Here is an 8572-nt window from a genome sequence, read left to right on the forward strand (position 1 = left end):
TTCTTTCTTTTTATTTTTTCTGTGTGTGTGGTCTTTTTTTTTAAATTTTTATTGTTGGTTGTTCAAAACATTACATAGTTCTTGATATATCATATTTCACACTTTGATTCAAGTGGGTTATGAACTCCCATTTTTACCCCATATACAGATTGCAGAATCACATCAGTTACACATCCATTGATTTACATATTGCCATACTAGTGTCTGTTGTGTTCTGCTGCCTTTCCTATCCTCTACTATCCCCCCTCCCTTCCCCTCCCCTCTTCTCTCTCTACCCCCTCTACTGTCATTCATTTCTCCCCCTTGTATTATTTTTCCCTTTCCCCTCACTTCCTCTTGTATGTAATTTTGTATAACCCTGAGGGTCTCCTTCCATTTCCATGCAATTTCCCTTCTCTCTCCCTTTCCCTCCCACCTCTCATCCCTGTTTAATGTTAATCTTCTTCTCATGCTCTTCGTCCCTACTCTGTTCTTAGTTACTCTCCTTATATCAAAGAAGACATTTGGCATTTGTTTTTTAGGGATTGGCTAGCTTCACTTAGCATAATCTGCTCTAATGCCATCCATTTCCCTGCAAATTCTATGATTTTGTCATTTCTTAATGCAGAGTAATACTCCATTGTGTATAAATGCCACATTTTTTTTATCCATTCGTCTATTGAAGGACATCTAGGTTGGTTCCACAGTCTTGCTATTGTGAATTGTGCTGCTATGAACATCGATGTAGCAGTGTCCCTGTAGCATGCTCTTTTTAGGTCTTTAGGGAATAGACCGAGAAGGGGAATAGCTGGGTCAAATGGTGGTTCCATTCCCAGCTTTCCAAGAAATCTCCATACTGCTTTCCAAATTGGCTGCACCAATTTGCAGTCCCACCAACAATGTACAAGTGTACCCTTTTCCCCACATCCTCGCCAGCACTTGTTGTTGTTTGACTTCATAATGGCTGCCAATCTTACTGGAGTGAGATGGTATCTTAGGGTGGTTTTGATTTGCATTTCTCTGACTGCTAGCGATGGTGAGCATTTTTTCATGTACTTGTTGATTGATTATATGTCCTCCTCTGAGAAGTGTCTGTTCAGGTCCTTGGCCCATTTGTGGATTGGGTTATTTGTTATCTTATTGTCTAATTTTTTGAGTTCTTTGTGTACTCTGGATATTAGGGCTGTATCTGAAGTGTGAGGAGTAAAAATTTGTTCCCAGGATGTAGGCTCCCTATTTACCTCTCTTATTGTTTCTTTTGCTGAGAAAAAACTTTTTAGTTTGAGTAAGTCCCATTTGTTGATTCTAGTTATTAACTCTTGTGCTATGGGTGTCCTATTGAGGAATTTGGAGCCCGACCCCACAGTATGTAGATCATAGCCAACTTTTTCTTCTATCAGACGCCGTGTCTCTGATTTGATATCAAGCTCCTTGATCCATTTTGAGTTAACTTTTGTGCATGGCGAGAGAAAGGGATTCAGTTTCATTTTGTTGCATATGGATTTCCAGTTTTCCCAGCACCATTTGTTGAAGATGCTATCCTTCCTCCATTGCATGCTTTTAGCCCCTTTATCAAATATAAGATAGTTGTAGTTTTGTGGATTGGTTTCTGTGTCCTCAATTCTGTACCATTGGTCCACCCGCCTGTTTTGGTACCAGTACCATGCTGTTTTTGTTACTATTGCTCTGTAGTATAGTTTGAAGTCTGGTATCGCTATACCGCCTGATTCACACTTCCTGCTTAGCATTGTTTTTGCTATTCTGGGTCTTTTATTTTTCCATATGAATTTCATGATTGCTTTCTCTATTTCTACAAGAAATGCCGTTGGGATTTTGATTGGCATTGCATTAAACCCATAGAGAACTTTTGGTAATATCGCCATTTTGATGATGTTAGTTCTGCCTATCCATGAACAGGGTATATTTTTCCATCTTCTAAGATCTTCTTCTATTTCTCTCTTTAGGGTTCTGTAGTTTTCATTGTATAAGTCTTTCACCTCTTTTGTTAGGTTGATTCCCAAGTATTTTATTTTTTTTGAGGATATTGTGAATGGAGTGGTTGTCCTCATTTCCATTTCAGAGGATTTGTCGCTGATATACAGGAATGCCTTTGATTTATGCGTGTTGATTTTATATCCTGCCACTTTGCTGAATTCATTTATTAGCTCTAATAGTTTCTTTGTAGAGCCTTTTGGGTCTTCTAGGTATAGAATCATGTCACCTGCAAATAGTGATAATTTAAGTTCTTCTTTTCCTATTTTTATGCCTTTAATTTCTTTCGTCTGTCTAATTGCTCTGGCCAGTGTTTCGAGAACTATGTTGAACAGAAGTCAGCCTGGCTCTTTCTTCTCTTTGCTTGGCTCGCCCTTGGACAGATGCCTGAAACTATTTTAGCTCTATTCTTTGCCCTTGCTGATAGCAGCTGTTTCTCTAACCTACCTGTGCTATGCTGCATGTGTTGGAGAATCCTTTCTGACCTGGCCCAGACTTCCTCAGTGGTACCTCCTCTAGGCACTTCTAGCCGCCCCCCAATGAGAACAATAACAACAGTGACAAGATGTTTTCTTAAACAGAGAACCAGAAAAACATGGTTTGAATTGAACACCATTCAACTCAAATTTAATTTCAGTTGAACTAAGTGGGTGGTTTATATTTCTTTTCTATCTGAGCATCATCCTGGCTTCTACTTTGATCATCAAGTTATAAGATCATAAAGGCAGAGTTCTGAAAAACCTGAACACCATGACCTTGAAAGATCCTCTACTCAGATAAATCCAGTTTAGAATCTTCTGTGGCCTCTTGGGCCTTGAACTCATAAGTCTTTGCAAAGAATCAAGTGTCATTTGGGATAAACATATGGAAATCGTAATATCGAAAGTGACATTGAGCCAGGCATGGTGGGGCTCACCAGTAATTCTAGTGACTTGGGGAGGCGAAGGCAGGAGGACTACAAGTTCAAAGCCAGCTTCAATAATCTAGTGAGGCCCTAAGTGACTCAGCAAGACCTTGTCTCAAAATAAAAAGGGCTGGAGATGTGGCTGAGTGGTTAAATGCCCCTGGTATCAAAACCACAACAAAAAAGTGACATTGAAAAACACTAGAATGTCTTCATGTGACAGTAATTTTCCACTAGTAGAACTTACTGGCTGAATCACCTGGTTTCTTGTAGTACTTCTTTCTTCATAAGTCAAGTGCTCAAACCCGAATTAATGTAATGTTTTATGAAAATTCCATATTTGGAGCAGGTTGGGTATTTTTGGAAAGCAGACTCAGGGTGGAGCAAAGGAAGAAGATGAACTGTAGTGAAATGCTAATGACAACATCTAGCTGATCCTGCTGGGGTTCAGGAGATGGGGGGGGGGCTCTTTGGTTGTCCTGAATTGGGGTGGGGGAGCCAGGCTGTTTCCTCCCACCATTAGCCAATCACTGGATTCAATCTGCCTGTGGTAGGGAGCACAACTAGGGTAGGGAGAAGGTGGCTATCTTTTGAAGGCAGATCTCCAAGCGTTTGCCAGCTGAGGGATGTCAAACAACAACTCTCCAAATCTGGGGACAATCAATACTTCAGCACCTGAGAGGGCACTGGGGTGGTGTGACAAAATTTTGCCAATGCAAAAATATTTATAGGAAAAAAAATTATGATCTATGGTAGATCAAGAGCTTTGAAAGTCCTGAGTGTGCTCGGACAGGGAGAGTCTGGGCTATATGAGATCCATCAGTGGGTACATGGCTGCTCACCAGGCAGGAAGGCTGTTTCCCTGTGTGGATTTCTATGGTTTGCACAATTGTAGTTTTGGACTCTCAGTGCCTTGTGGACTACTGGGCACTCAGTAGTACTGATTGGCCAACCCTGGATATACAGGCAAATTACTATATTAGAGCCTTGTTATAATATGAGCTACTCTTGGGCAAAATTTAATAAGATGGGTTTAAAATAAAGGTTCTTCTCTCTTTTTCCTTTTTTTTTTTTTTTTTTTTTTGTGTGTGTGTATGGTACTGGGGATTGAACCCAGGGTCTTGGCAAGCACTCTACCAGCTGAGCTATATATCCTCAGCCCCAAAAGTTCTTCTCTTAGTCCATTTTTTTTTGTGTGTGTGTGTATGTGTTTTCCTTTGTCCATGGCATAAAATAACCACTTTATTAATTACTATTTAGACAAATATTCCTCCACATAATAACTTACTACGCCATTTAAAATAAGATGTGTAGCTGGGTGTGGTAGACATGACTTTAATTCCAGCAACTCAGAAGGCTGAGGCAGGAGGATTGCAAGTTCAGATCAGCCTCATCAACTTAGTGAGACCCTGTCTCATAATAAAAAATTAAAAGGGCTGGGGATGTAGTTCAGTGGTAAAAGTGCCCTTCGTTTCCTCCAAAATTGTGTATACCTTAGGGGGTTCCTGAAATGGGAGAACACTTGCAAACGTAAAGAAAGTGTTAGAATCTTTATTTCTATCTTTTTTTTAAGCTAAAAAAGGGAGGAGAAAAGCTTTACAATGAAATCTTGTGTTACAAGGAACTATTTTAAAGTTAAATATTATTTGGTTATAAAATGGAGCAAAGTACTAATATATGAGTGAACCTTGAAAATTTATGTCAGGTGAAGAAAACCCGTCCCAAAAGACGACACATAGATTTCATTTATATTAAATGTTTAGAATAGAAAATTCTTGGGAGACAGAAAGTAGATTAGTTTTTGCCTCAGGCAGGGGGAAGAAGAATGGGGGGGGGATAGCTAAAAGATATAGGGTCTATTTTTGTGCTGCTAAATATTCCCTAAAATTTGATTACAATAAAATCTTCATAAAATACAGATTCCTATTTGGCATAACTGAACATATTAAAACTCATGAAACTGTACACTTTAAATGGACCAACTATACAGCATATTCATTATATCCCCAAAATACAGTTATGAAAATAATTTAATACACAATCAATATTCTAATATTTAATATAAAGATAATAATAGGAACGTATCCTTAACCAAAAACACTTATTATATGTATGTTAACGTTGATAGAGATCATGACTGAACAAGTTTGGAAACCACTTATCTATTAATATATAAAAACCTAGAATATTAAAGTAACCTATTAGCCAGGTGCCGTGGCGCATGCCTGTAATCTCAACAGCTTGGGAGGCTGAGGCAGGAGGATTGTGAGTTCAGCACCAGCCTCAGCAACGGCAAGGTGCTAAGCAACTCAGTGAGATCCTGTCTCTAAATAAAATACAAAACAGGGCTGGGGATGTGGCTCAGTGGTTGAATGTCCTTGAGTTCAGTCCCCAGTACCAAAAAAAAAAAAAAAAGTTACCCATTGCTACCAACAATGGAACACAAACTCTGTGACCGAAAAGAAGATGCATTTATTATCTCACATTTTCCCTGAGTCAGGAGTCCTGCTCAAGGTCTCTGACAAGGCCACAGTGTTGGCTAGGCCTAGGTCACTTTCCAATTCATGTAGTCTTTGTCAGAATTCAGTTCCTTGAAAGCCATTGAATCAAGGACATCAGTTCCTGAATTGCTAAGTGTCCCCTGAAGACTACCTTCAGTTCCTTGGGTCCTGTGTCCCTCCAGTATGGCTGCCTGATTCATCAAAGTGTGCAAAGAGAAAAGGCAGTAGAGAAATATCAGTGATCATTTTTTAGTTGTTGTTGAACTTTATTCTGTATTAAAAACAAAAATCCTGGAAAGCTTCATAAAATACAGATTCCTATTTGGCATATTAGATTACAATGTTAATGTGTGATTATAGTTTAAAATATGTAAGTAAAGAATTGACACAGGCCAGTGCACCACACCTGTAATACTGGCAGCTCTGGAGGCTCATGCAGGAGCATTGCGAGTTCAAAGTGAGCCTCAGCAACTTAGTAAGGCCCTAAGCAACTCAGGGAGACCCTGACTCAAAAGGACTGGGGATGTGGCTCAGTGGTTAAGTGCCCCTGGGTTCAATCCCTGGTGCCGAAAAGATTTGATACAAATGTTTTAAATTGAAACTGTTATCACCCTTAAACAGTTTGGAGATTTTTAACTCATCATGTATAGAAATTTAATTTGAGTATTGAAATTTATTTTATTGATTAGGAAGATAGTTTATTAATCCAACATTTATTGTAATCAAATGTAGTTATTCACTTTATAAAATTCTTTTTAATATGCTAATTAACATTTGCTAGAAACAAAATAAAATTCACATGTTGGCGGCCTGGGGGCGGTCTTGGTGCGCTGCGCCCATGACTACCAGGCTCTAGTGGCCGCGTGCTACGAGGAGGCTGGAGCCACTTAAGGAAGATGGAATTGGCGACTCGCTCCCAGATCCCTAAAGAAGTGGCTGACATCTTTAACGCCCCCAGTGATGATGAAGAGTTCGTTGGTTTCCGAGATGATGTTCCCATGGAAACTCTGTCATCGGAGGAGAGCTGTGATAGTTTTGACTCTCTGGAGCCTGGGAAGCAGCAGGATGTTCGTTTCCATTCCAAATACTTCACAGAAGAGCTAAGGAGAATTTTTATAGAGGACACTGACTCAGAGAATGAAGACTTCGAAGGATTTACGCAGAATGATCTAAACGTAAACAGTAACCCAGAAGTAATGCTCGCTCAGTTATTGGCAGAATTGAACTCAATGCCAGGTTTATTCCCAGTACGAACGCCAGCCTCAGCTTCGAAGAAGAAAACAGTGCGTCGGGCCTTCTCAGAGGGACAGATCATCCGGCGCACAAACCCAACCCGAAGTGCGCGGCCCCCAGAGAAGTTTGCTCTAGAAAACTTTACCATCTCTGCCACCAAATTTGCTGAAGAGTTTTATACAATCAGAAGAAGGAAGACAACTAGTGGGGGGAAATCCCAGGGGCATAGACGACGTCGCCGTATATCTTCTTTTCGACCAGTGGAGGATATTACTGAACAGGACTTGGACAATGTTGCCATAACTGTGCGAGATAAAATCTATGATAAAGTTTTGGGTAACACGTGCCATCAGTGTCGGCAGAAGACCATTGACACCAAGACAGTGTGTCGGAACCAGAGCTGTGGTGGGGTACGGGGACAGTTCTGTGGTCCATGCCTGCGGAATCGCTATGGGGAGGACGTGAGATCGGCATTGCTAGACCCGGATTGGATGTGTCCTCCCTGCCGTGGAATCTGCAATTGCAGTTATTGTCGAAAGCGTGATGGCCGCTGTGCCACGGGGATCCTCATTCATCTGGCCAAGTTTTATGGTTATGATAATGTTAAGGAATATCTGGAGAGCTTACAAAAGCAGCTGGTGGAAGACAATTGAGAGGAACCTGCGAAGTCAGCATGGGGTACCCCCAACAAGAAGTGCATACCATTTGTGCCTAAGATTTCTTACAGTTGTTTTTATACAAAATTTCTTATAGAGTTGATGAATACTATTTTTTTTTTAAATGTTTATATGCTTAAGATTTCTCAGGAACATAGCAGAGGAATCTATTGTGTGTGTATATATATATACACACACAAGCCCTGTGTGGTATCTGCTGATGATTCAAAAGCACAATTCAAATGGGGCAGAGTTAAAAATTTAGGTAAGTTACAGAAAAGACACATAGAAGCAGCCTTTAACTTCCTGGTCACTCTAGGCTATTTTTACAGGACTTGTTTTTCTTGTAGTTTGCCTTACCTTGAGTGACCATAGCTCAAACGGTAATAATTTATCCTCCTCTAGATTGCTGGAAGTTTGTACTGAAGATTGTTCCCTAAAATTACAAAGTGCAATTAATCATGGAACACAAGTGAACCTAGGGTTTTGTGGACTGTCAGGTTACAGACACTAGAGGTCTCACAGGGCCTGCTGCTTTTCAAAGAACTTAAGGGCTAATTTTTAAAAGATTTTCATGTTTAATAATAACTGAATCCCCCTTCCTTCAGCTGCACGTCTGTTTGATGGAACCTTGGTGAAAATGTGACAAACTGTTTTGTGCAAGTTGAGGAAGGGGGCTTCAGGAGGTACTGAGGAAAGCTAAAATCAGTGAACATAGAGACTGAACAGGTGTCTGTTATTTTTTGTACATTTGCTTCTTTTTTAAGGATAGTATTTTAAAAATGAATGCATGTGTAAGTTACTAAAAGTTACATAAGTTGGAATGCATTTTATGCCTTTCAGTAGAAAAAAAAGTATACATGCATAATAAGAACAGAGATAAAATGAAAAGTTCTCACTGTGTTCCAGGAACGTTAAGTCCCAGTGCAAGGACCGTCTTACGCTTCTAGCAACAGAGCCACACTTGCCAACACCCATTTAGCCGTCTTCTCTTTGCTTTTTAATCTGAAAGTCCAGACGTAGGTGGGACCTCTGGTTTTGGTTTTGTACACAGGGCACGCGTAAGTGTGTTTGGTTTCTTGTCTGTCCACGCGTATGGCTTTGGCAAAGATGACAGGCATCATGGACTTCAACTCCTTGAGGCGAGCTTCAACAATGGTTCCTGACTGGGGGTCCCATCGGGCACCTGTGGCAAAAACACAACTGTTGCAACAGTATGGCATGTTGATAGTGATTGTTGGATGCAATAAATGTTCTGGTTTTGTCAAAAAAAAAAAAAAAAAAAAAAAAAAAAAAAAAAATAAAAT

The 8572-nt window shown here is 40.1% G+C and overlaps 1 protein-coding gene across 1 annotated transcript; it reads left to right on the forward strand.

Annotated features, from left to right (window-relative positions):
• Nucleotides 1–6187: 6187 nt before the first annotated feature.
• LOC124097583 (cell division cycle-associated 7-like protein) lies at nucleotides 6188–8535 on the forward strand. The gene has a single exon (XM_046452065.1). The coding sequence runs from the start codon at nucleotides 6273–6275 to the stop codon at nucleotides 7260–7262; it is 990 nt and encodes a 329-aa protein (XP_046308021.1). The 5' UTR covers nucleotides 6188–6272; the 3' UTR covers nucleotides 7263–8535.
• The last annotated feature ends 37 nt before the right edge of the window (nucleotides 8536–8572 follow it).

The sequence above is a fragment of the Marmota monax genome, unplaced genomic scaffold, assembly GCF_021218885.2.
Source record: "Marmota monax isolate L192 unplaced genomic scaffold, Marmota_monax_Labrador192_F-V1.1 WCK01_AAM20220418_F8-fsc02823, whole genome shotgun sequence".
Classification (NCBI taxonomy): domain Eukaryota; kingdom Metazoa; phylum Chordata; class Mammalia; order Rodentia; family Sciuridae; genus Marmota; species Marmota monax.

What these genes read in the sequence shown, in the direction of transcription:
- LOC124097583 (XM_046452065.1), top strand. Translation starts at nt 6,273, where the DNA reads ATGGAATTGGCGACTCGCTCCCAGATCCCTAAAGAAGTGGCTGACATC.